This window comes from Leptosomus discolor, chromosome 13 (assembly GCF_034619465.1).
Source record: "Leptosomus discolor isolate bLepDis1 chromosome 13, bLepDis1.hap2, whole genome shotgun sequence".
Classification (NCBI taxonomy): Eukaryota; Metazoa; Chordata; class Aves; order Leptosomiformes; family Leptosomidae; genus Leptosomus; species Leptosomus discolor.
The window spans coordinates 22,519,143-22,547,065 of NC_141403.1; the positions used below are offsets into that span (position 1 = coordinate 22,519,143).

Consider the following 27,923-nt stretch of genomic DNA (forward strand, 5'->3'; position numbering starts at 1 on the left):
GGCAACTACGGGACACGCCGCGCACGGGCGGCCCGTTCCCCCCATCCCGCGCGCCTCCCCGTTGGGGACAGTCACCTCAGGCCAGGCGCGGACAGGGATCACGGCTCGGCTCGGGGCGGACGGACCGGGCAGCTCCTCCAGCCCTCAGCACCCCGACTGCTGCGAGGGCTGCGGGCCCGCCGCACGGGGAGCGGGAAAGAGACCGCGGGGAGCACGAAGGGGACGCAGCGCACCGGGACGCCCCTACCGCTTTTCGTAAAAGGCGGGCGGCGGCTCGGCCCTCCCCCCTGACCCGGATCTTCCTCCGCAGCGGGCAGAAGCCCCGGCGCTTCCGGCGGGGGGGGCTGAGGGGAGCCGGCGCTGGCGGGACCGGCTCTGCCATGGGGAAGAAGCACAAGAAACACAAGGCAGAGAAGGCGGAATGGCGCTCGGCCTCTGCCACCGCGTACGGCGGTAAGAACCGCGGCCGGTACTGGGCAGGGGGAGGGCACAGCCCGTGTGTGTACGCGGGATGCGGCTGCCCCCTCCCCTCGGCGGGTGTCGGCGGGGCCCGGCGGCCCTTCGCGGGCTGGGTCGTAGCGGAGCGCCTGGAGGGAGAGACCCTGGTCCGAGGGGAAGGGGCGCGGTGCGGGGCTGCTGGGCAGCGGGGGAAGGGAGGCGGTCGGTGGCCCGGAGGAGGCGGAGGGGCCCAGGTGGGGCTCGAGGAAGGCGGAGCGAGCGCTGGGGCGGCAGGGCTGGAGGCCGGGCGGCTTCGTGGTTGGTGCGGCTGGTGCTGATGGGTTCCGGGCGCCGCACTGGGTGAGCGACGCTGGGTTTCACTGTGCTCTGACGAGCTTTTTGTGGTGTTTTCAGGGAAGGGCGAGGAGTTAGTTCCTTATGTGTTATTACAGGTTGTGGAAAATCGCTGGGTAGAAAACTGGCCGGACGGCTGAGCACAGAGAGTGGTGGTGAATGGAGTTCAATCCAGCTGGCGGCTGGTCACAAGGGGTGTTCCCCAAGGGCTCGGTATTGGGATCGGTCTTGTTTAACATCTTTATTGATGATCTGGATGAGGGGATGGAGTGCTCCCTCAGGGAGTTTGCAGGTGACAGTAAATTGGGTGGCAGTGTTGATCTGCTGGAGGGCAGGAAGGCTCTGCAGAGGGATCTGGACAGGCTGGATCGCTGGGCCGATGCCAGCTGTATGAGGTTCAACAAGGCCAAGTGCCGGGTCCTGCCCTTGGGTCACACCAAGCCCAGCAGCGCTGCAGGCTGGGGAGGAGTGGCTGGAGAGCTGCCCGGCAGAGAGGGACCTGGGGGTGCTGGTCGACAGCCGGCTGGACATGAGCCAGCAGTGTGCCCAGGTGGGCAAGAAGGCCACCAGCAGCCTGGCCTGTGTCAGCCATGGGGTGGCCAGCAGGAGCAGGGAGGGGATCGTGCCCCTGGACTGGGCACTGGTGAGGCTTCCCCTCGAATGCTGGGTGCAGTTTTGGGCCCCCCAGGACAAGAGAGACACTGAGGTGCTGGAGCGTGTCCAGAGAAGGGCCGCGAAGCTGGTGAGGGGTCTGGAGAACAGGTCTGTGAGGAACTGGGATTTTCCAGACTAACTGGAGAAGAGGAGGCTGAGGGGAGACCTTATCGCTCTCTGCAACTGCCTGAGAGGAGGTGTAGTGAGGTGGGGGTCGGTCTCTTCTCCCAAGCAACAAGTGATAGGACGAGAGGAAATGGCCTCAGGTTGCACCAGGGGAGGTTTAGATTGGACATGAGGAAGAATTTCTTCACCGAAAGGGCTGCCAAGCCCTGGAACAGGCTGCCCAGGGAAGTGGTGGAGTCACCATCCCTGGAGGTATTTAAAAAACACGTAGGTGTGGGGCACTTTGGGGCATGGTTTAGTGGGCATGGGTGGTGTTGGGTTGATGGTTGGACTTCATCTTAGAGGTCTTTTCTAACCTGATGACTCTATGATTCTTAAATGTGCTGAACAACTGTTTCTTAACTTGGATTTATTAGTCTTATCTGTTAATTTTCTCTCCAAATGTATAGCATATATTTTCAGACTGCAGCAAATACTTGTAAACAGTATTTCTAGAAGAAGTTTCAGTAATTGCTGTATGCTATCGCCTACATGAACATTTACAAAACATTTTACTTTTTAAATTTAGATTATGTGGATAAGCCTTTGGAAAAACCTTTAAAGCTGGTACTTAAAGTTGGAGGAAGTGAAGTGACTGAACTTTCTGGGTCCGGGCATGATTCTAGTTACTACGATGACAGATCAGATCATGAGCGAGAACGACATAAAGAAAAGAAGAAAAAAAAGAAAAAAAAGTCTGAGAAGGAAAAAGAAAAGCATTTAGATGATGAGGAAAGAAGAAAGAGAAAGGTAAGCTGTGATTATTAGAATTCAGACATACCAGTCTTCATGCTTGCTTATCAGATCTAAAATCTGGGACAGAGTATCTGAACTTTTTTTTTTTTTAAACACTGTTGCAAGAAGCTTATTGTTTGGAGACAGCACTTCACAAACGTAGAAAACCCATGTGTGTGTGTTGGTGTATTTCTCCCATTTAAAAGAGAAATCCCTGTGATGATTTTTTGAACAAAGTAAAAGCTTGTTTCTTGTAACCATTTGTTTTGCATATCCGTTTGCTTTGTCTGTAAGTATGAATGCTTCTGGGTTTAGGTTGAACGTTTTATATTTCAGCCAGGTCAGGCACATGTTTTGCTTCCTTTTGGGGAGGGTATTTTCAGCATTTCAAATAAATCTAGATTGCATTTCTGTTCCTGAGGTATGCCAAGTTATTGGACATGAATGTGTTTGCTCAGAACAGCTTTCTGAAATCTGATCAGTTGAGTACTGAGGTAGGACAGTCTTGTTGGTTCTTGTTTCGAATAACCTGCGTGCTGGGCTTTGTGGTTTCGTTAGTAGCAAGTGGTGTGCTCACCTTAGTTGTCCGTGCTGACCCTTTAGGAGTTAGATTGAAATAGGCAACTGACGGTACAGTTACATTTCATACAGTACCATGTCATTTTAGTAATACTTCTTTTGTGCACTAATGATTCTCTGACCTCTTTTTTTAATTCTTTGTCATGTAGTTTTACTATTCTCGCATGACTGTGTTTCACTACAACTATGTGTGGCTAAAATCTGTCATTTTGAATTGATAAGTTTGTTGGGCTTGTATGGCTTGAAAGTGATACATCTTGTAGGATCATTCAGAAGCTCTTGAATACAGGGCAGATAGTGGAAAATTTTCTTTACAAACATTTTCAAATGTTTCAGTTAAGAGTATGGCTGGGACTTGAAATGTAGCAAAACAACTGTCTTTAATACAAGTTCTTGTAGCATCAAAAAACCCCGTTTGGTTTGCCTTTGCTAAGTGGTGGTGGTTTGGATTTTTGTATTCCCCAGAACTTCATTATTAATCCATGCAGAAGAAGCTGACGGATAGATAAGTAACAAAACTGTACTCTGAAGAAGGTTAATGACAGTATGCTTTTCTGTGCAAACGTGAATAATGACTGTTAGTTTATAGGATTGACTGAGACATGTCTTTGCTTTGCAGCCTAGGAAGAGGTCCTTAATTGCCACCACTGTTACAGAGCATTTCTTATGGTTCTTTTGAAGGCTTCCTAAATTATCACAAGATTTATGGATTGCTGTTTAATGCACCAAACAACAAAAACAGGTTGATCAAAGCAGAGCTACAGACTGATCTTTACTGAATAGTAAATTAACTTCCTTTCCTCTCTGGTGTAGCTTATTATCATGCAATTTTACATATAATAGCTTCAGCTTTAACGTTATTTTCAGTAAAAGTGCAGTAACTAATGACAGAACAATAGTATATCAAATACAAAGAAGCAAAAGGTGAACAGTTAGTTTTAATCAGAGAAGAAAATTGAAAAAGTGACAGTGAAAATGTGTGCACTATTGTTTAAACCATGTTATGGCTCAGATATGGATAGAGTATTCCAAACAAAAAACACTGTCTCTTACATTTTGATGGGTGGGATTGTACATTCCAAGTACATTCCTCTAAATTCTGTCTTCTTCCCGCTGTGCTAGGAAGAGAAAAAGAGGAAAAGGGAGAAAGAACAGTGTGATACTGAAGGAGAAACTGATGACTTTGATCCTGGGAAAAAAGTGGAGGTTGAACCTCCTCCAGATCGTCCTGTCAGAGCATGCAGAACCCAGCCAGGTGAGGAGTGTGAAAAATTAAAATCATCTTGGGTGTTTTTAAAAGCACGTCACACAAAGCTTTTGTCAAAGGTACCAACATGTAAAATTTCCCTGAGGATTTGCTGAAATCTAGAGACTTCATTTTTTCCAACATTCAGAACTTTCTCCTGTCTGAAAAGTTGGTATTCCTCTTGGTGCCTCTGGTTTTAGGAGGTTTGTTTTCATGACTGAACTTGCCAAGGACATCATCTCTGGCTCCTGTTACTTGGGAGAATACAGCTGGTATAAAAGCGTTGTTGTGCGTAGTGTTCCCCTGACTCCTCCTCCTTGGCATTTCCTCATCATTTATGAAATAATGGTCAGAACATCTGAAACTCAATATTTCTCAGTTCGAGGGAAGAAATCTTGTGGAGACTGCTTAGCTGTTGTTACTGTCTTTTTTTCTTTTAATAACCTGTGTGAAGTTTTAATTTTAGTGTCTCTAATTTTCATCAAAAGGATGGCAGTAAGTTCTGATAGGGTGTCTCTAAAGACCGTAATCCCTCCAGTTTTCATTTGCCAGTCTTCTTTAGTTCTCATCACCAGCCAAAATACTTAAATTGTGTGTGGTAACTTCTGCATGGTTAATCCCTTTGGATTTGGCCGTGCTTTCGCTACCTGTAGCCATTGCTTGGTAGTTAAAATTCGATGTTATCCAGTGGGAACTTTTACTTACAAGAATTTTCAAGCACATCATGATCTCGCTACATGTGTGCCTAGAAATGGAACTTAGTAGCAAAAAGTTGGGTCTTTAGGAATATTTTGAGTCTTGTCTTTGAAACACTACCTGTTGACTGGTTAAGTAATTTATTGAGGAATTTAAATTATGATTACACGTTAAATGAGGAATGGTGTCGACCAACTGTCAAGGTGACCTAGTAGGGGTAACTGAAATTTTCTGGTCAAAGCTTTATGTGTGTGGGTAGCCTGGAGCCTTGAAAAACTGGCAAGCTGAAAACTGATACCTGTATTGACAGGGCTTCTATTTTCATCTGCTTCAAAAATGTCATTCAGAAGCATTTAAATTATCTTCCCTGTTCTGGTTAAGAAGGGAAATGTCTCTTCATTATCGTGATGAAGAGTTGGAGTTTTAATTCTGGATTTCAGCATGCTGCTTATTTAGTTTTTCAAACTTCCCATTAAAGCCCGTGTCTCTGAGGCATGTGCATGGAACAGGTAATCAATGTGTAGTGTTCATTGTTTAATCCATCCGGGAAGTGAAGTTAATCGGTACCTCTCTTGCCAGCAAATCTGCATCTATTTGCCACTTCTTTTTGATTGAAAAGATTCAGAGAAGCCAATTGCATGGGTGTTATGGTAAAGAAACCATCAGAATTGCACAGATAACGTGTTGTAAGAATGTGGATTTCCCAACTGCAGTGTCTGAGCAACCAAGTTTCACTTTTCTTTTCCTGTACAAATACGTAACACCTTACTTTCACCTTATCAGTGCATTTTCTTACAACTGCTAGACTTAACATTACATCTGGTTTAATGTCTACTAAAACTCGGTAAGTTTGATGTCTGATTAAAACTCAGTAAGGAGTAAAGGAGAAGAAATAGTTACTGTGTGCTTAGAAATCTGACGTGCGCTGCTTTGAAATCCGTGTCTGTGACCTTCAGATCGGTACAAGCTGTACTTGCAGTTAAGATTTTTCTCTCTGATATCTATATCTTTAAATAGGTATCTATACCTGTATTCTGTTTCCTTGCACTTACCTGTGTTTCTGTCTCAAACTGCAGCTGAAAGTGAGAGCACGCCGATCCAGCAGTTACTGGAACACTTCCTCCGCCAGCTTCAAAGGTATGAAGCATCTTGTACCTGCAGCGTGTCGGCAGTGTCTGAGGCGTGTTTACACGTGGTACTTGACAGCCTCTTGTCCTGGTTTTCTGCTTGGAAATAGTGCCTAGAGGCTGGCTCTCGTGTTTAGTAACCTTAGGTCAGACCTGATGGTTTTTAAAGGTCAGTTGAGTAAAATTGCTACCTGCTGTGCAATTCTAGCTTTTGGCACGGCAGCATTTTGGGCAGAGGATACAGTGCCATCATAAATTTACCAGCTATTAATGACTTGGTTTAAGAATTAAAAGATGTTATGAATTATAATAGTTTAAAAGATTCAACTGTTCTCATGAAATTTTGGGTTATTCTGTGACCTCTATCACATACCAAACCAAGTTTATACCTCCTTATTTGATAAAACTTTTTAATTTGGAGAGGCTTTTTATTTTATTGTTTTCCATGAGATGTTAATGCTCTACCTCATGTCGGGGTTTTTTTTGGGGGGGGGGAACGGGACAACAAACAAACAAACAAACAAAAAAAAAAACAACCCAGAAAAAAAAACAAAACCAACAAACAATATTTCATTTTCCTTTTTCATTACATAGCAGTAAGTTGAATTTGGAAATAATTTGAAAATATTAAATACTATCGTTATTTTTAGAGGACCTCATGAACAAGAAGAATTGAAGAGGTTATTACTTAGTGAAGCCAAAAGGCCCATTTGGAGTGTAGACACACAAAAAGCATCCAAGAAATAATTAGTTGAAGAGCTGGCTGAATCACTTGCAAGAAGTCTGCATATGTGTAATCAAAATTCTCTCCTATATTAGGACATTTTTTAAATACGCTTCTGTTTTATGAGAGTGCTTTAGTGGTTTTTTGTTCTAAGTTGTACTATTATTTTTATACTGTTAATGTGGTATAACAACCAATGATCCTTTTGTTTGTTGATGTAAATCTGAATGTATTGTTTTTATTTTTAGGAAAGATCCTCATGGGTTTTTTGCTTTTCCAGTCACGGATGCCATCGCTCCTGGATATTCCATGATAATAAAGCACCCCATGGATTTTGGTACAATGAAGGAAAAAATTGCAGCAAATGAATACAAATCGGTCACTGAATTCAAGGTGAATTGATAAAGATTTGGTTATTTCAGAACTCTTTAGTAAGAAACTGAAGATTCTTATTAACCATGGAAGCCTTTCTTACGTTAATTATTTTAACGTGCATCTTTCAGAACCGGGTACTTTTGTACGTTCTGTGTGTTAGAATGAGTTTCTTGCTTTGTTTTTCGTTGTGGAAGCTCTGTATTTGTCAGATTCTGCTACAAGCTACTACAAATTACTGTGGAAACAAAGAACATGCTCCAAAGGTCTATGGAATTCGTGCTGCTAGACATCAACATGAGTAACCCTGTCACAAAGCCTTAAGCGGTTGAAGAACATGGAGCTTTTTCTCTCTTTTTTTTTTCTTTTTTTTTTTTAAATCTAGACCTGCTTAGCTTGATTAAAAGGCAATTTTAACATGTCTGCAAGAAAACTTGATATGCTGAAGCATTTTGTCTAAGATTCAATAACAACTATATATTTTTAATCTTTAATTTCCCTGCTTTCAATGTAACTTGATTTGGAATGGGCTTTTTTGGCAGAAACTTGCTTGGCAAGTTTGTTGGCAATTTGCCTTTCAGCTCTCTTGTGTGTAGCTGTTGCTGTGGTACTTCATTGGGTGCATTGTGCAGTACGTCTTTCGTGGCACTGCCAGCTCCTGGGAGGAAGGTGCTTCGCCAAGTTCTGTAGCTGTCTGCAGTAGCACGGTGTCCAGAGTGGCGTTGATGGAACAGCAGGCTTGGCAGAGAGCATTGGCTTGCTTCTTGGGTCGATTTCTTCTTTTGAAAGCTCCAGCAAGGGGAGCAGAGAATGGCTTGTATTTCCTGGAGGTGCTTTGATAAAGATTGTTCTGTTTTGTTACACATGCTCTATTTTTTTTCAAAAAACGTGTAGAGATTTGTGGGAAATAGTGAGGGATTTGTAATAGCATTGCTGTCAGGAATGCCTTCAGGTCTCTAAATTCTGTTGGCTTGCTGAGTTGTGTCATTTGGCGACTTAAAAAGGAAGGTTGAATGAGAGCTCCGTGGCTCTGGTTCCAGGCAAGGTTGCAGTAATGAAACTGGTGGGATAGCCACCTGAAAACCTGGAAATCGCCGTAGTGTTTAGACTGACAGATTTTTTATTTTTTTTTTTCTGAAGGATTTGGTTTCTGCTGATACTCTGAGGAGCAGTAAATGGTTGCTAGAAGTCTGCCTGTTTTGCAGTGACAAAGAGGTTGGACTCCCTTTCTGGATGTATGAGTGTACCTAATTACGCTTATACCTCTGTAGTGCTGTATAATAGCGAAAGGAAGTTTGAGGGGTTTGACCTCTGAAGCAAGGCCAGCTCGAGGGTTCTCTTTCCTTTCTGATACAGCTGGCTGAGGCTAGTCACGAGCCAATAAATAATCTAAGAGTAGAGTCAGCAGGAACCATTTGCTGCTTTTGGAAGAGGGGAAATTGCTGCAGAAAACTCGCATCAGTTTTGCTGAAAAAAGGGTCAGCTTCAAAGTTGGGTGAGCAAAAGGTTCTTTTCTGTCCTTTTCTGCAACACTTCATAGGCTGTCACTAGATGTGTAGCTCACATGGGCTTCTGTGTCGGTGTCTTGGCTCATAGTTTGCTCCTCAGAGTCACCTGCTCAATTCCTCGTGTTGTGACAGTCTCGTTAAGCCAAGGCAGGTGGCTTTAGTGCCATAGGAAGTCAGAGGCTCCCATCTGCAGCTCTGCTCACCTACTTGCTGAGTGTGGTCTTGATAACTGCAGGATGATTAGGAGGGCACGACTCTGCCAGCCCTGTGTGGAGACCGACGGTAAAACAAGCTGTTGTTTTTACAGAATCTGGTCAGGATTGCAGTAGGGCGAGGTTATTTTTCGTGGGCGTTGGGTGCCGGAGAAAGTCTTTAGAAAGCTGTGTCCAACTGCAATAGTAACCTTCAGAAAACTGTCTCAGCAAACCTGTTCACTGGTCTGGAAGCCCAAGGGGTTAACTCTTCCAGAAGCACACTGTTCTGTTGGCAAACCCTTTTGCACGTAATCAAGTCATCATCAAATGTAGTGCAGTAGTGCACAAAAATGTGGCATTTGTGTCTGCAGAATACATCAAACCTAATCACTTGAACATTCATTGCTTAAAATATGGAAAAGTTATTAAGAGAGAAAAATATATTCCTGAATCAGGCACCAGTTTAGTGTGTTAGGAGCCAATTTGTGAAGTGCCTTGACAACTTCAGAAGTTTTCAGCGGCAGATAATGATGTCGTCTTAAGTCGGTGTTTCACAGAGCTTCTAATAATGCTTTCTGTGCTTTTCTGTGCAGATCAGTAGCATGTTACTAGGAAAAAAGGCACCCTAGGAAAAACTTTTTCAATCGGCAACAGATTTATTTGGTTCTGTTTGCAGTGGAGTGTTTGCACCTTTGGTTTGGGAACTTGCGTCAGTAAAAATTACTAGAAATTATGTGTGACAAATTATGGTTCAGAGGAGAGGAGAAAATCAGGCTTGGCTGTTCTGTTCTTTTGCTGCATGTGATGAGCACCTAGAAGGCTGTTCCTTATGCTTTGAAGTTTTTGTTTGTTTTTGTTTTAGTGCAAATGACTGAAGAAGTGGTCAAATTACTAGAATTAAAATAAATGTAAGATAATTCGTATCTTTCTGATATCACTGTATTTCTCAAGTCTATTCTGATGTAGAATGTGGGGGAAAATGCCAAAATGTACTTACCTTGGTGCCTCAATCCTTCCATCTGTTTCTCTATTTCTTCTGTTTGGTCCATTTGCATAAGAATGAAATGTTATGTTTGACATTCAGGGGAAAGGTTTGGGGGTTTTTGTTGTGGTTTGGTTTTGGTTTGTTTTTTTTTAATAAGCAAAAAGCCAATTCCAGACAAAACTGAGCATTTTGAAGAAGCAAAAACGGCTCAAACCTTTGCAATTCTGTGTTACCTTTTGGCTTGCATTTACTCTGTGGGCCTGCTACTAAAATATTACTGTGTTCTTCAGAGAGCCACTGTGATGGAATGGTGTCTTCCAGTCCTTTAACAAAGGAGTTCAAAATTTTAACAGTTCTTTTGTTTTGTATTTTCCAGGCAGATTTTAAACTGATGTGTGATAATGCAATGACTTACAACAGACCAGATACTGTTTACTACAAGCTAGCCAAGAAGATTCTGCACACGGGCTTTAAGATGATGAGCAAAGTAAGAGACCTATTAAAAACAAAAAGCAGAAACTGTTTGGGGGTTTTTTGTCATACTGAAAAGGAACATAATTAATAACAATGATAAATGTTACTTCATCCACGTGTGATTAACTGCAGCAGTGCCTGTTAGTGCTGTTATGTTTAAGGGCTTGAGAGTGTTCTTGTTACAACCACACCATTGTTTCTCAACCTCGTCTGCCCCACTGAAGTCTGTAGGCGCTTCTTCCACTGGCCTCAGTGGATCCATGTGTATAAAACCCAGCTGTAAAACGCTGCTTGTGGCTGAAACTTTGAAAACAAGATCTCAGTTAAGTTTTATTTCTGCATAAACGAGAGAGCTTTTCTTTTTTGAAGGTGGTGGGCGTCGGGGAGGTTTCAGGGATTTCACCGATGCGCATGTGCAAACACACTTTTTACTCAAAAATACAGTTGTTGCCTTGTGAAATTAAGTTCTTTTGGTAAGCTGCCCTGTGTGTGTGTGCGTGCGTGCATGTGGTGCTGTTATGGTAAGTTTTGTGTAAAATAGGCGGTTGTCTTTGCATATGCAGTTTTGTTTGTTTGTTTGTTTCTCTCTTGATAGTTGGGCTGCAGAAATTCTGATGCCATGCTACCATGACCAAATCATGTTGCATCACCATTGGAAACGAGGCATTAAGAACAAAAAAAGGCCATGGCCATTCCCATCCCATCCCATTATCATAGCATCTTGGCTATGAGGGAAAGGTTAAGTCCCTGCCGCTCTGTCCTTTCTGATTCTAGGAACGGCTGTTAGCTTTGAAGCGCAGCATGTCGTTTATGCAGGACATGGATTTTTCTCAGCAGGCAGCTCTTTTGGGTGATGAAGACACAGCAGTTGAGGAACCTGTCCCTGAAGTTGTTCCTGTACAAGCAGAGACTACCAAGAAATCCAAAAAGCAAAATAAAGAAGTTATTAGGTAAAGGTTTTAATGGGCATGCTTACTGGTTTGTTGCAGCTTTTGTAATGTTAGACAGCAGCAAAGAATTGAGGGGAAAAAAACTCCTTTCAGCCTTTCTCCTTGTGTCCATAGGATAAATGGGCAGTTGTATTTGTTTGTTTATGGAACTAGTTTAATAACTCAGTGATTCCCAACTTGAAACAAACAATTCCAAGAATGACTGCATATTCTTTTAAACACTCACAGTTAAAGAATAGATAGATATTTTTGTCCTTTGTATTAAAAAATGAGTAGTTTTTGCTCATTGAACTCTTTCATTTTTAACATAGCCACCAATACCTTTATTATTTTGTGGGGGGTTTTGTTTGTTTTTTTCCTAAAATGATTGACTGTATGAAAATGTAAACAGGATCTTTTTGGGAGGGCAAAGTGGCTCCAGATCAGTAAATGATTTTATTTAAATTTAGTCTCATCTGGCAGGATATAGAGGTACAGGAGACTATTTCTGCAGCAGACAATAACATCTTCCCAATGGAATCTTATTAAGCTTCTCTGTAAAATACGTTGCTAGTGCAATAGCTGTCTGCCAGCTAATAGGCACTCCCGTGTCACAAAGTTGTGTTTTTATAGCTAAAATCTAGATGCTGAATTTACATGACAGAACATAAAACTGTAACAGCATTACTAGTCATGTCTTAAATAATCTGATCATGTAGATATGTTCTGCAGGCTTCTTTCTTAAATATCCAAAGTAGAAAAAAAAAGCCGCATGTTTTTTGTTACACTTCAAGCGTTTTTGCAATCTTGCCTAACGCCTGAATGAAGTAGTATTTTAATGTAGTTCTTTTGTGGGAATAGGAGATTGAATGTGTATCTTCAAAAACAATTTTAAACTGAGTAATTTTTTTTTGTCTGGAATTATTCTAATGTCAGCATATAGAAACATCTGTTGGAGATGGAGAATTATCAAAGTGTAATTTGTTTAAGGGCTTGTGTATAGGAATTAACTGACAGTACCTTTTTGTAACCACGACTTCATTGCGGGGCAGGTGGTTTGGGTTGTTTGGTGGTTTTTTTTTTAAAGATAAGGTTATTTGGTTTGTATAGTGCCCAGAAGTATAGATTTTCTCTTCTGATTAATTCTTACATAAACTCCATTATAGGAGAAACTTTTGTGCTCATCTTTAAATACAGATAGCTAACAGAGCAAGGACTTGAGACTGCCAAGCCATATAGTCCTGCTTTGTCTTTAATATGTACCTTAACATACAGTACAGGTAGTTAAAAATAACTGACCTTTAATTTTATCCTGATACCAGTTTCCTTGCAATCAGTTGTGGAATGAATTTACTTTCCTATTCTTTTCAATATTTATTTAACTTTAGTAGTTGAAATTAATTTGGTTTTTTCTCATTAACTTGACCTTTTAAACACTGGTATTTTGGCATCAGTAGGATAGATTATTGGTTTTGATGTACAGTAAGAGCTTTGGGGGGAGAATGGAACCTTTTTGCCTTTATATTTCACAGTTAAAAACATAGAAAAAACGGAAGTCAATGTTTGCAAAGTGTTAAAGCGGCTTAGACCTCTGTACTGTAGTTTAACAAGTGACGTGATCGCTTGGACATGCTAATATCTGAGTAATTTTTGAGAATTTTGTCCAAGATGTTGCAACCTTCTGAACATTCTCTTAAAATTCTTGTCCATTAAGTGTTCTGTAGAGTGTCATAGAAAGTGCCAGTTGTTGAGGAGTTTCCTGCTGTGTACACCCTTTCTTAAACTTTCACTGAAACAAAAATCGTATAACACATTTGTCTCATAAAAGTATGATCCTGTGGTCTTTTTATTGTCTTTAATAGCAAAACTTTCTTGTGTATCGGATCTGAATCTCTATACAGAGAGAAATTCTTAGCTAAGCAAATGGAAGAAGATACCCCAGGAGAGAGAAATGGATTTGGTGTGAGGAGATGCTCTACCCAGTACCTAAGGTGTTTGGCCCTAGTGTCTAATGTCCGTATAATGCCCTGAAAGATTTTGATGTACAAAGTTTATTTTAAATATATAATATAATGAAGACTGCCATGTCCTACTGATATCTTCACACTTCCCCTTATACTACTACCTTTCTCTGCTTTTATATAGTAGCTATGTCCTGTTCTATCTTAGGTATGCTTATTTGTTATGTTTTTAGTGTTTTAGTGCTTTAATGAAAAGGGATCTGTTGAAAGATAAAGGTTAAATTCCGTAATTCAATGAGAAGGAATGGTGTGATTGATACTGATCAGGAATACTAATTGCCACTACTGACAACCATAGGAATTAAGGACTCCCAGTTAGACTGGGAGCAGTGTCCTACTTTTACAAGCAACTAAATGACATGGTCCTGATAAATGCAGCCTGTTTGGGTTTTTTTCCTCAGATTAGAGTTACAGAGTCTCCATTCCCTCATCATGCCATTTTTTTTCTGCATCTTTCTATTTGGAATTTGTGGAAATAGCATATTTGTGCATATGGGAGACTAAGGACGCATACAGCATTCACCTTGTATTAATGCAATTTTACTCCCAATCTCTGTTTTGTAATACTTCATTTATTTTCATCAAGGTACAGAAACAAGTAAATTTTTCAAGTTCAGTAGTTTGGTAGTTTTCAGCTTCTGCTGCAAAACTTCAGTTTGATTATGTGATTATAATTCCAATTAAATGCTGAAGTAGACTGACAGTGGGAGAGGAGTGGGACTGATTGTTCTGTTAAGCAAACCCAGAATTCAGCCCTTTCTTTTGTTTTAGCTTTTAATTTCTACAGCTGCTCCTCTTCTCTTTCTTAGTTGCATATTTGAACCTGAGGGAAATGCGTGCAGCCTGACAGATAGCACTGCTGAAGAACACGTCCTGGCACTAGTGGAGCATGCAGCAGATGAAGCTCGGGATAGGATCAATCGATATCTACCCAACAGCAAGGTCTACTGCGCAACAGAGTTCACCATTCCATTTTCTGTCTGACTGTTGATTGAATGTTTTGTTTCATCCTAGGAAACAGGCTTTAGTATTATGTTTTCTGAGACTGTAACACCTAGGATGTATGTTCTGTGTGGAATACCAGTATGACTATTGTCCATCACTTAGTTCCCGTGGTGAGGTGTCCTAAATGGATCTGGGGTTGTATTGTGCATTGAACATCTTTAGCAATTCACTTGCAGGAAACAGTCTTGAATCTTGCTTCCTTAATTGCAACCCTTAGCATTGAAAGAGACTGAAAGAGCATCATGCTGCTCTTATTGTTGCAACCTCAGAAAAAGCAAGCTTTGGCATAGGTTGAAGGGTTGTCAGGATTTCCCCCTCAACCTAAGGAATTCAGGAATTTTTATGTGTTAAATTACTGTTTTCAGTGAGAAGTTAAAAGCCTCCTGTAGTTTTGTACCTACAGGTAGTTAGTAGCTGTCAGCTATAGCACCTCCTTTTGTGAGCACAAAATACAGGCATCCTTCAGGGACTAGGGGAAGATAGCAGTACTTTGTCCATGTTGGAATTTTGAACAGTGCTAACCACAGGTTTGATCATCTTGAACGTGATTCCGGTACTGTTCCATGAGTTTGGGGTTTGTGCTGTTCCAACAGGTAGGAGGAAAAGCTGGGTTACAGTGCCGTTTTCTCCGCACAATCTGTTAACGGGCTTTGGTTTTCGTAGCTGTTTGATTATGGCAGATTCCTTCATTGCTTCACGCGAGGGTTGGCGTGCAGGCTACAGGCATTCGCTACAAGCCTGTCCTGAGATACGTTTACTCGGTTTCCCTTGCATCACGTGGAGCCTTCTTACCACTGTTACACTTTGTGCTCATTTCTCATTCTGTTGCATTCACGTACTCTAGTGACCACTGCAATCAAAAGAAGAATCAGGATGTTGCTACGTCCTGCATTTTCCACCTATTTTTTTAAGACTATTGCGGAAGAAACTTTTGCTTTGAAGCATTAGTGGTAGCAGTTGTGTCTTCAAACTTAAGTGACTATTTCTTGGACAATGGCCCTTGTTATGCAGATGCCCTAGGCTCAGCTGCGTTAGTAAGGAAAGCCTCAAAGAACAGTGGGAGAAGGTTTAGCTTCTCCATCCTATTTCTGTTTCTGTGGGTAATTAGAAGACTTGCTGGGATTGAAGGCTATTGGAAACCTCCAAAGTAAGAGTGGCTTTTTCAGAACCCTTTAGAGCAATACCAATCTTCTGCTAATCGCTGGCTTTACTCAAAGGGCATTTCATGTTGAGGCAGGCAGCTTTGCAGTTCTTAACTGTCTAGGCTGTTAATCAGCTAGACAACCCGCTGCAGATCCCCCTGAATCTAGGTGACGCTGACACATTCTTAGAGTTCAGCTGCTGTTACCTTTTGCCATCACTTGAAGGTATTGCTCCTGTTCATCCTCTTCCCAGCATTTGCCACCTCTGTTTTTATTATATGCCAGCATTAGCCTTGGTCTTATGTATGGAGAGTTTAAACTTTTTAAGAGGGAGGGGAAAAAACAAACAAAAAAACCCACAACAAAATAGGGAGATGTACTGTTCAATTTGCTTGGAAGTATTTACTAATATTTCTTTAGGGAGAGCATAGTTTTCATTTTCCGTCTTCACTGAGAAGTTACAGTCTTTCTTGCACAATTCATGGGTAGTCAGGTTCTGACATCAGCTTAGTTTGTCGCATCAGTTCTGGCTCTATACAGACCCCAGTGTGTTCTATTGTCTTTCACATCTCTGAGTGCCTTTCTAGCACTGTGTTTGTATGCTCTGATAGGTCTGTCACAGCATGCCTTCCTCTTCAAGAATTTGCTAGTGTGTTTATAAAAGTACTTCTAGTTAGAGAGAGTTGTGGGTGCGGTGTGAAAACAGCCAGTTGAGTCTGGATTTGAAAATAGACAGTGAGGTAGATCATGGATCGGAGTTACAGTTCTGCTTCTGAAAAGTGTGGTGTGGGCTTGGCAGTCAGAAAGCCGGGCTCCATCCTAATTATAATGGAATTGATTGGGTTTGTCTTGGATACAGACTTTGCATCTGATTTAGGAAGATGAATAAGGAGTTGTGTATATGGCGTACAGAATTTTACTCGTAAGTCTTCTGTTCTGAAGCATTTGCTAGGAGGTGATAGAGTTGTGGTTCTCTGTTAAAAAGGGAATACCAGAGTGCAGGATCTGAATACAGCTAAAAGCGGTTGTTACAGTTTTCTTTTGTAAGCAGTTCCTTCTTTGTGTTTGGACTGTTTTGAATGATTGCTTCTCTGTCTTTGTGGTTCTATTTACAGATTGGTTATCTGAAAAAAAATGGAGATGGAACTTTATTATTTAGCGTAGTAAATTCATCTGATCCAGAAGCAGAAGGTAAATGCCATAATCTTTCAAGCAAACATTTCTAATGTTGAATGTTCTCGCAGATTTTGAAGTCTTACCCGTACATACAGATCCCATGTAGTATAGATGAGGGTTTGTTTTTTTAAAAAAAATATTCCCCAAACCGTTTTCCCCAGCAGCTACATTTATTATCTCCAATATAAGATGTTTCTCTTTGCTTTCAAACTTTCACTCTTCAAATGCTGTTTTACTGATGCTAACAATAAGAAGATAAAATAACACCTATTTATAACCACTTACACATAGCTATAACTTTATAGAGAACTTGGAAGACAGGCTTTTGCTCTGAGTACCCTGTAATGTTAAAATCTAATAAACTAGAGGTGAGTGAAAGTGCTGTAATCCTGTGTAAACGTGCAGTGCACGAATGCCAATACAGAATCATCTTTTACCTTTTTTTGATTTCCTAATTTAAATTATTAGCTAAATTTCAGTTTTAGGTTAATTAGGTTTTGCTTAATTGTTTTTCTTTGGTTCCTTGATCTTTTCTGTGGGTTTTTGTTTGTGCTACGACTGTATGTTATTTGTAGCCTTATGCTTTCCACTTTCTTAGTTGAGCTCAAAATGCAGAAGTTTTGGAAGTTTGTAATGAACAAAGTGTCATGTCATGGTCTTGATGCTGCTGTGTGTTGCTGATTCAGCGCTTCCCTGTCTGTACCTTCTGAGTCCGGAATTCATTCACTGCTTACCTGGGCTGCGCTGATTAGTGCACGAACCCTTTTCACTAGGCACGTTTCTGTCGATGTTTTGATTGGGGGATGCCGGCCTGTAACTCTGTTACTGTCTAAATTCCTTTTCAGTTGGTAGTCAATTTTTCTGCAATGAAATCAAGCCTTTGGCCTGCTGTCATGGCCTTACTTATTTCTGAAAAAATTAATAATGGAATGAATGTGATGTAACACCTCTGAAATCATGCCCCTGAAGATTTAGACAGTGATGGCACTGGGAGTAGAGCAAGCTTTCACTGCGTGCTGTAAAGTACTGTCCTGCTTCCTGGTGTTTCTGTGCTCCAGAATCTCTTTTGGTTGTCTGTACAGTTAATAATAGTTACGCTGAATTTACAGCTAATGCTATATTCTGAATTTTTGTTATAGTTTGTTTGGTTTTTTTTTTATCCCAGTAAGGTTCTAGGCATAAACTTGCTTTCTGTCATTTAGTAATTGAGCTTAATTACCATTCAATTCCAGAACAGCCAGAGAGATTTAAAGTAACTAAAGGAAGTGTCCTAAGTGGTGTTGGAATCTCTTTTGAGATTAAAAGCGTATTTGAAAGTACTTGAGCCATTTCAAGTAGACAGTTCTCAGCACTTTAGAAGAAAGAAGTATTGCGATAGCCGTAACGGTAATTATCGTAACAAGGTTCTTTACGTGGTGTCTGGGTTTCTACAGACGAACTACCACTTAGTCAACCTGGGAAACTGCTTTTATCACTTCACAATAGCTGGATCTTAGATGTTTGTGAATTGGCTAGTAAAACAATTTCACATGCTGCTGTATACTTTGAACGTGAAATAACTAAGCCATAGATCTTGTGAATAAGAGGTGGAAACAAATTGACAGCATGTATTTGAAATTTAAATGCAGGACCTGAATGCTACCTCTCCTTAATAAAGAAGTACAGATTAAAAGACACTTAGCCTTTATGGTAACTGCAACTTTTTAAAACAGCAAAAGCTAAACATTGACCATAAATACATTTTAAACATGAAATGCTTTCCTGAAAATTATTGTCGTCTTTTAAATCAAATTATTAGAAGAAGAGACTCACCCTGTGGATCTGAGTTCACTGTCAAGCAAATTATTACCTGGCTTCACTACACTGGGCTTCAAAGATGAACGAAGAAATAAAGGTAAATGCCAAAGACCATGTTTTAATGCCAATTGAATGCCAAAGGTAGATGCCAATGAGCATGTGTTCATTGTTTTAACAATTTTTTGGTAGAAAATAATTTCAGATGATACCTGTCCCCAAGTGAAAGTTCACATGGTTCTTTGTATAATATATGATTATTCCAATTACAGCAGAAGGCAGTTTTAATTAAATTGACTTTTTTGCTTATTAAACATAACTTAATTAGGAGTTTATGGATTAATGTTCTGCCTTACTGTTGTAGCCACACTAGAAGCTTTCCAGTTCTCCATTTTCTCTGGAGGAAATAATTTTTCCTGAACAGCTGCGCTTAAGAGTTGAGAAGAAAACCCTTGGGTCACTTGCATTTTTGTATCACGTGATAAAGATTTCACAAACCATGGTTGGTTGGTTTGTTTGGTTTTTTTAGTATTGTTGACATTTTTAATAGTTTCTGTTTCTCTTGCCAGAAACTGATGCAAACACATGCAAAAAGCAGAAAAGTAAAAGGGAGTAGGGGGGATGAATCTTCTTTTTGTGGGAGTGGGGTAATGTCATTCTTTATTTGCCGGTAGTATAAGGACGTGTAAGTATATGGATAAGGCAGCTACACTGATTCTGTAGAGTCTGGAGTTGTCCTTGAGGTATTGCTCGTGATTTCAGTCAAAGCAAAAAACACACTGCACTTGTCGTATCTGTTGCAGAAAACAAAATCTTCCCGCCCCCCCCTTCAAGTGATCTTTTACACTTATGTTCATCATTTGTCATCTCTTTCTTCTACCTGTGTAGTAACCTTTCTTACAAGTGCTAGTACAGCACCTTCCATGCAGAACAACTCTATATTTCATGATCTGAAATCAGATGAAATGGACCTCCTGTACTCGGCATATGGCGATGAAACTGGGATACAGTGTGCCTTAAGGTAAGCACGTACTCGTTAGGAGGCCCAACTTCTTACACCAGTTTTATGAAAAGCAGTTCAGACTAAACGCCAACTAGGAGACTCCAAATCCTGGTATTTTTTTCTAAAACTTATTTTAAAAAATAACTCACTATAAAACTTGAAACTAGCTTTCAGCCTGGTTGGTGTTTTGGGGGATTTTGTAGGTTCTTTGGTTGTGGTGTGGTTTGGTTTGGTTGGGGTTGGTTTGGGGGGGGGGGTGTTTCCATTTGCACTTTTAAATTGCCCCGTTTTATTGCAAGACTGTTACTGTTCTTGTTAGGATCTTTGACCACAGGGTATTCAAGGTTGCTAAAGATTTAGCATTTTGAACACAGCAGTAAGTACAGTTAGATATGCAAGTAATGGATTTCAGTGGCTTTAAAACAGTGGTAGTTTTCAAGGAGTTTCAAAACAGTTAAAGCAACTAGAAAAGGAAGATGCCACTTCTCATTAAATTGTCAATCTTGGAAGGAAAGAATTAAACACCAGATTTTTTTCTTTTCTTTGTGTTTTGTTGTGGGTTTTTTTTAACCCACTACCAATGATAGTTCAAATGAAAATTTGCTGGTAGATTTGAAAAAGAAGTTTGCATATCCATTTACTTACATTTAAAATAATAAAAAAAAAAAAAAAGGAAAAGACCCTGTCTTAATCTTGAAGGCCTTAAATGCTTTTCTGAAGAAGCATAAAAGACTGAAAGAACAAGGAAAATTACACAAAGGTGTAATACAGAATAGTTGGGGAAAACCGTATTAAAAGTTGAAATATTTTTTACGGAAGTGAACATTTTCTGTCATGCTTTTATCACCATTCCTACTAGCCTACAAGAATTTGTGAAGGATGCTGGAAATTACAGCAAGAAAATAGTAGATGATCTTCTGGACCAGATCACTAGTGGAGATCATTCCAAAACGATTTATCAGCTGAAGCAGGTGTGTCCTTGATGCACAGAAATGTCACAAGGTCGTCAGAACAAGAATGGGCCTGTTTCTGGTTTTTAATACTGTATGAGGTGCTTTTTTTTTTTTTCCCTGTCGGTGTAAGCAGTGCAGGCTGAGCTGTTCATGCAGCCACGTGTGAACCAAATTAGGAACTGAACTGGTGAGCAGGGAAGTGATCTTTCTCTCCCCTCCAGCTAGGTCAGTTCTCCACGCGGCTCACGCTGTGACTGCAGCAGGGAAGAGGTGGGGGGGCACAGCCTCGTGGGGGGGAGAAGGGACCAAACAACTGCGTGGTGTGTGTGCAGCCCTGTCACTCAATGCCATGACTTATGGATCTGCTTCTGAGTTATGGTGCAATGCTTTTGTTAAGGAGGTTTTTTCCTTAATTTAAATGCAAATAGATTATTTGTGGAAAGATGAATTATTTAAATAATATTGGAGAACAGATTAATATTGCTGTACAGATAGCTATTCCCCAACAGTGCTGACTTGTAAATTCATGTAGCATGTCTGAAGGAAAAACTTTTAACTTATTTCTGAAAGCACTGGGAAGATTCATGCTAAAACTGGAGAAGAGATTTTTCTCAGCAGTGTGTATAGTTCTAGTGGGAATGTTTGCATTCCCAAGACAAAATAGACTACCAGAAACTGCAAAATCTTATTTCATGTTATCTTCACTCTGAAAACCCTGCTTAGTTTAAAATAATTACCTGCTGTTTAAAATGATGGCATTCTGAATGATTCAAGAACAAAGAAAGGGAGGTGGGGGTAGCCTGGAAGGTATTCAGACTTCCTGACACAGTGTAAATTAGATTATGCTAAGTCTCTGCAGACTTAGAAGTAGGATGGGGTGTGTGATGTTTGGGGAAAAGGAGGCAATTGAATGAAAAAATACAGAGAATCCTTCAGAATTTTCTGGAGTTTTTTTTCCAGTCCCTACTGGAAAAAGATTTTATATGAAACAGGAAGAAGTGTAAAGAATTAGTTAAAAAAGGTTCAAAAGTTCAAGAAGTTTAAAGCCAGTATTTTAAATACTCTTCTACATGTAGAAACGTGTATACAACACATTGAACTTCGCTTGAAAATGAAACAAAACATGTGCCTTTTCCTTCTTGCCACCTCGTTCTGTGAATATTGTTCCAAATGAGAGTTCCTGAATGCCTTTCAAATGGTCAATGCCTGTTTTCACTTAGAAATGCTGTTTGGGTGTGACATAGGTGGGTCTGTGCAATTCAGTGTGTTTTGGTGATGAGGTGCCATGGTGTTTTATGCGTGAGTATTTTGTGCTGCTACATTTGACTAAGAACGAGTATCTCTGAAAGTGCCACCTTAAATTACCTGGAATCAGAAGTTACTGAGGTAACGACTAAGGTACTGCGCTTGACTCTAAAGTTCATGTGCAGAAGCAGCAGTGCATGGGGACTCAAAGATCAGTTAAAATGCGCAATACTAACATATTTCAGAACAGTAACTGTCACCTTGTAATTGCATTACAGATGTGAAGAAGCTGTGTCTAGCCTCATTTTGAAGTTTGAATATACTTGAAATTGTACAAGAGAGAGGTCTTTCTCTTATGTTGAGTAAAAGTAATTGTTAATATTCTTTCTTTGCAGAGGCGAAACATCCCAGTAAAACCACTGGATGAAGTTAAAGTAAGTTACACTGGTGCTCAGTCTGTTGGGTTTTTTACTGGAAAAAGTGTCTTGGCATTTAAAGTAGAGAAAGTGATGTTCTCTGGGCTTCCAGCGTTCAAATCCTTAGTGTTATCTAATGTGCATCTGTTCTGTATAATAATGCAGAAAAGCTTGGTAAGTGGACTATATGATAAAGAAGAGGCTGTTAGGTTAGTCCTAAAGAGGCTATCCTGGTTAATTTTTTTGCCTGAATGTATATGGACACCCCTTAGAGAAGAGCTAGCCTCTATTTTTTTGTAAAGGATGAATGTAAACAGCACAAAATGGGATAGTGTTCTGTGGTGGCCGAGGATCTGATCACGGCAAACCAGTAAATTACACAGGCTAAGAGTATTCTTAGGAAACATGAGTATAGGCTGTGAAAAGCTAAGCTCTAAAATATGTTTTGGTTCTTTAGGTTCTGCCAGTTCTCATAAAAGAAGAACACAAGTTGCATAATACCTGTCCAGATTCTTCCAAACAGATTATGGTAAAATGGTTTGTGTGTTAAAAAACAAAACAGCACAAAAAGGTATATTGAGACATACATTTTGTGTCAGTGCAAGGATATGCATGCTCTGAGGTAGAAGATTAAAATTACAGTATCGAGAATAAGCTTTTAGTACTTCGCCTGAGTGTCAAAGAATCCATTTTATTTTAGTGAGTGGCTTTGTTTGTCCTGTTGTTCCATATTCTGTAGTTGAATTCAGTGTGCATAGCTAAATCTCAGAGGCAGAAAGACCACTTAGGAATCTGAAAGCTACTTGGTGAACACTGCTGGTGGATACTTAAGGTTCAGTCTGCTGTAAAAGTGGAAAAAGCCAACAGTAATCAGTTTTACCGCAGCCACTGAAAATGTCTGTAGAAAGTAGGGGTCTGTAATGCATATCTTATGCTATCACAGCTACTAATCAAATCTTTCTTTAAACGGTACAGGTTTTATATTGCAAATTATTTGTGATAGCAGAAGATATGCTTTGTATTCCATGGCAATTCACGTAAAAATTATAGTGATTACATTATAGCAACTAATAAAATTTATAGTTTTATGTAGAATGGTTTGTATTTCTCTAGAAGATGACTGGTCAAGTTAATTCATGGAGGTTCTAAGTTTCATTTTCATATTTCTAAAAGATGATACCTGGTTGTGTGTATACCTGTATATCTTATTCCTCCTGCTGGAATAGGCAACTCCAGAGAATTCTGTTAGAATGTCTTTTGAAGCTTAACGACTTTCACTTTGCTCTCTTACTTTTTGTCATTACATAGCAGTAGTGCAACAGGTATGGAAAAAATGAAATCGTTGTAGTGCAGGCGGTATTTCACTATCCAAATGTACAGGAAAAATACTTGAGACACCATTTCCAGCTGATGCTATGTATAGGGAGGCCCACCTTACTGGTTTTATTAGCCACATCCTAAAAAATTCAATAAATCCAGTGTTGCGTTGAGAAGATAAGGGAAAAGATGGTCTGGGAGTGGTTGATGGTGGGGGATACTGATAATGCTTCCCCCCGACCGGGGTTCTGCCATGGGGCAGGGATGAGTTGAGCATGTAATTGAGTCCCAGAGGATTCAGTACTGTTGGTTTCAACAGTCCCAGATGATGAGATGAAAGATATTTTGACTGCCCTGCAGGTCCCTTGCCATTCATATGACTGGTCTGTCCTGGAGCCATGTTTGAGCTGCCTGTGAGTGGCAGGTTAGCCAAGACAGTTAGGGATGCTGCGGTCTTAACTGATGCGGTGCACGCTTCTGAGAGTATGGAAACTCTAACATTAAAATAACATTAAAAAGTTATTGTGACAGCTTGTCACTATTGCAGGTCTTTCTGTTCCTTGTATTTTAATAGGTTGGAGAATCTGCTGGAGACAGTAACACTTCTGACCTGGACTTTCTCTCTATGAAACCATATTCAGATGTATCTCTTGATATTTCTATGTTAAGTTCATTAGGTAAGCAATTAAATATACAAGCCATCAACTCCGGTTTAGTTGTACCATCTAGGCAAAATAACAACTGGATTTGCTGAGAATAAAAAAAAAAAGTGTTCAAAATGTAGTAATAAGTCTACATTTGACGTAGGTAGAAGTCTAGGACTGGTGCAAGACAAATGAAACCTTCATCTGTTTTTCCTTTGAGACACCCATGTGCTAGCCAAGCTACCTTTTCCTGTACCACTGAAGAAACCAAAGTAGTTGTCCCTCACAAGTTTGATAGCTTTGCTTGTTTTTTATGTGTTCATAATAATGTAAATTTTAAGAATTGGCGTGGAGCTTTGGCTCAGAAATGTTATTGTTTCCTTTGCTGTCTTTTGAAATAACGTGGGAAGTAGGTAAGTATGTGAAGGGTGGAAGGCCCCAAAACAAAAATCAGAAGAAACTTCAGGTGTTGCAAAGACTTTGGCTTCAAATAAGGCAGTTGTGTAAAAGTATTGGGACGTTGTTTCATATCCAGGCCTTTGATAGGTATCTTTCTTTCAGTACTACAAGAAGTAACGTTCCTGTTTCTGCAGGCTGCTGAGCTGGTCAAATGTCTTCAAAAATGTCATCACGAAAAAGAAAAATATTGCTTCTAGTTTAAGATACTTTGAATTCAGAATGCCAAAAGATGCCAAACTATTTATTATAAAATATAACCAAGGTAATTGAAAGCTTAAAGGGAAAAAAAAATTCTACAAATTTCTCCCATAGACGCAGTGTTCTTTGAAGAGCAATTGTAAGCTCTGATTATGCTGTCACACACTAATTTTATTACACTTCAGTAAAAAATGAATAAATATCTGTTTTATAGATAATGTTTAGACATATCAGCCTTACTATGAGTTTCTTGGTCCACTGAAAACTGCTTATAGTTTTCTTCTTCGATCTTTCTGTAGATAATCATACCTCTAGATTACTTAGCTTCCAGAGAGAGTTTATGGCATTATTTCTTATCATAATTCTTGTAAAGTTAGCAAGGTCTGCATTGAAGACAGCCTGAATAGAAGAGAAAGAGTTTATTTTCCTGTTTAAAGTTGAGGGACATTTTTTGAAGTCGTCAGATGAAAGAGCAGCGTATGTTGGCACGTACTTCCAGTTCTTCGCAATTGCACAATTTTGTTTGGCTTCCCATAAAATCAGTGTAGCTGGAGATGATACTGTTCTTAAAACCTTCTGTGATGGGGATTTTGTCACCTCCATAAATGACATGTTCTATTTTAACTGTATTTGAAGTTAGATATTTATGTGATCTTTCTACTGACTCCCTCTCCTTTGCTGCAAACTAAATGCATTATTTCATGTCTGGAGTTCAACAGATGAGGAAGACAAATTAAGCTTTTATAGCTGTTTAAATGCTGGGAGTTGGTTCAGTTTCAGCCATTTCCCATGGTGCCCTCCTTCATCCTCCAGTACCACCAGATGCATTTCACAGGTATTTCTCGAAACTCAAAACGGATCTGTGGCTGTTGCCTTTTAGAAGTGCAAAGTACAATGCAAGGTCGAGGTCTTTAGTGTAACAGACAACACTTGTGATTATTTTAGAACTTTTTTGTAGTGACTTGGTAATTCAATCTGCATGTGCTGATTACGGTTTTTGGTTGGTAACTGGGTGGCCCTTAGGGAAAGTGAAGAAGGAGCTGGATCATGATGATAACCATTTACATCTGGATGAAACAACTAAGCTGCTGCAGGACCTTCATGAAGCTCAGGCTGACAGAGTGGGATCCCGGCCGTCATCCAATTTGAGTTCCCTCTCCAATACCTCTGAAAGAGACCAGCATCACCTTGGTAAAGTTGCCTGTCTCACAGCAGTTGCAGTACTTCTGCTTGAATTGACACTGATTAAAACTTAGTTTGAATTTATGTAAATCTTTACACGAAACTACTCTGATGGAATGGCGTGCTGGCTGCAAGGTCACGTTTTAATCTTTAAGTGTGCGTGGCAAAAGCAACTAAGATGACATACTTTGACCTGTGGAATTAAGGACACTAATCATAGTTACTCATTTTTCGATGAGGCATGATTGAAGTAATTGTGAAGTAAATTGATACTGACTGGCAAATCTCTACATGCATTTGCATTTTATGCTCTTAAAAATACTAAGGAGTATATGATGTTTATTTTACTTTGGCATAGTTGCAAACCGCAGGTAACAGGTGGGATTCTGCAGTAGCTTTCCATTGTCAACCGCAAAATTCAGCAGTAAGACAGGGTAACGTAACACTTAACAATTTGGTGCCATTTCTAAGAGGGCAGGAGATATTGGCTATTTTCAGATCAGAGTAATAGAATAATGACTGCGTTTTCAAAAGAGATCTAAATTACTGAAGAATCTTGTAATTTCTTGTTCAAAATCTCCTGTTTAAATATAATTTAAATGTCTGTCTAGCTTTAAAAGTCTGAAAGGAACATCTGAAATAACTGTGCTGATTATATACATAAATATCTCTCCATTATTTTTCTGTACTTTTAAAGGTTTTGATTATTTTTTTTCCATATTCTACAGGAAGCCCTTCTCATCTGAGTGTTGGAGAACAGCAAGACATGGTTCATGATCCCTATGAATTTCTTCAGTCTCCAGAAACCTCAAATGCCACTACTAACTAACCTGACATGAACTATATATATTTTTTATTTTACTTGTATTATGTTTTTATAAAGTTTTTGTCCATGACAGAAACCTCGATCTTTTGTCCTCTTTTCTGTGAGGATTCCTTTATAATATTATCGTATATGCTGGATTAAACACAAGAAAAATACCTAGTTAGCACATCGTGTTGTTAGCAATGTATTAAAACCTGCTTTAGATTTGCTTGTTGAGGGAGGTCGTTGTCTGCTGGTGTGTGAATCTTGACCGATAAACAACAAATAATGCGTTAGTTTCTATAAAATACAGATTTTTCTAAAAAGCGATAATTTTCCCAGTATCATGGCAGCATTGTATGAAATCTTTCTAGTAGAATTAGCTACCAGTTCTGTTCAGGTCTTACTTGAACATCTTCAAAGAGGAATATTTCATTTCAGCACTGACACAACCACATGAATTGTGGTCAGTATTACGTTTCCCATCTCCTAAGCCTGATAATCTGTGGAAGTTGTTTCTGTTTCCCCATATTTTTTAAATCTTTTTTTTTTTTTTAAATCACTCTCGAGAACACTTAACTTGGGAAGAACAATACTTGGTAGTTGCATTAAAATGCTCACTACAAGAATTCTGCCCTGGATCTAAAAAAGATGGATGGTTTTGTGATCCCTTGTGTCTTGAAACAAAAAGAAAATATAACACTTATTTTTTAATTTGATATGTATATTTACTTGGATGGAAAATACTGGATAAGGTGTGCTTTTCAGTAATTTAAAATAAAACTTCTGTAATTCCGTATGATGTAACTGGGGGATTTTGTAAAGTTCATACATGCAAGCTGGACAAATGTTATGAATTTATAATATTTTGTAAATATACAAAACCACTTTTGATGTTTGCAAATACCTTGTTCTTGCCAGGAGAAAATTTGCTTCCTTACCTTTACTAAAATTTGCTTCTTTATCTTTACTATGTCTGAAGTACTAGGGAGTTTTTGGTCTGAATTTTTGAGCTGCTTCAAAAGATAAATTTCATCATGCCCCATGTAGCTGTAAACAAATTTAACTGAATTTCCAGGAACCCCCAAGGAAGTCTGTCAGATAACAAAGTCTTGATAAAGTCAAAAGAGGAAGATCTGTTCTCTCAACCCAGCTGTCTGTGGTCTGGACTGTCTCTCCCTCGCCCCTTCTGAGGTACCTCTTCCCAGCCCTCCCCCACCTCTTAGGGCTGTTTCTGTTTGGCCGTGACACCATTTCACGTCCAGCCAGCAGTGATACTGGCAGCTGTCTCTTCCCACCTAGGCAGGAGCTGCCTGCTCTTCCTGCTGCCACAAGCCAGTCATGGGACTTGCACCTGAACTGGATCAAAACCTTGTGTCGTTG

At 39.9% G+C, this 27,923-nt stretch overlaps 1 protein-coding gene across 4 annotated transcripts; it reads left to right on the forward strand.

The window, feature by feature from the left end:
- The first annotated feature begins 362 nt into the window (after window positions 1-362).
- Window positions 363-27,373, forward strand: BRD9 (bromodomain containing 9). 4 transcript variants are annotated; one of them, XM_086472550.1, is made up of 18 exons: window positions 363-453; window positions 2,141-2,361; window positions 4,048-4,180; window positions 5,944-6,004; window positions 6,967-7,111; window positions 10,154-10,264; window positions 11,026-11,201; window positions 13,043-13,171; window positions 14,011-14,143; window positions 16,464-16,539; window positions 18,323-18,418; window positions 19,207-19,339; window positions 20,181-20,292; window positions 21,915-21,953; window positions 22,393-22,464; window positions 23,827-23,929; window positions 25,577-25,744; window positions 26,464-27,373. In XM_086472550.1, the coding sequence occupies exons 1-18, from the start codon at window positions 381-383 to the stop codon at window positions 26,562-26,564; spliced, it is 2,082 nt and encodes a 693-aa protein (XP_086328676.1). In that variant the 5' UTR covers window positions 363-380; the 3' UTR covers window positions 26,565-27,373. The 4 variants fall into 4 exon arrangements, with proteins under 4 accessions (XP_086328676.1, XP_086328677.1, XP_086328679.1 ...); XM_086472551.1 differs by having other exon boundaries at window positions 13,082-13,171; XM_086472553.1 differs by lacking the exon at window positions 13,043-13,171.
- The last annotated feature ends 550 nt before the right edge of the window (window positions 27,374-27,923 follow it).

Coding starts and splice junctions, on each gene's coding strand:
- BRD9 (XM_086472550.1), top strand. CDS start 381: ATGGGGAAGAAGCACAAGAAACACAAGGCAGAGAAGGCGGAATGGCGC. Junction 6,005..6,966: donor TTCCTCCGCCAGCTTCAAAG/GTATGAAGCATC, acceptor TTTTATTTTTAG/GAAAGATCCTCATGGGTTTT. Junction 21,954..22,392: donor AACCACTGGATGAAGTTAAA/GTAAGTTACACT, acceptor TTGGTTCTTTAG/GTTCTGCCAGTTCTCATAAA.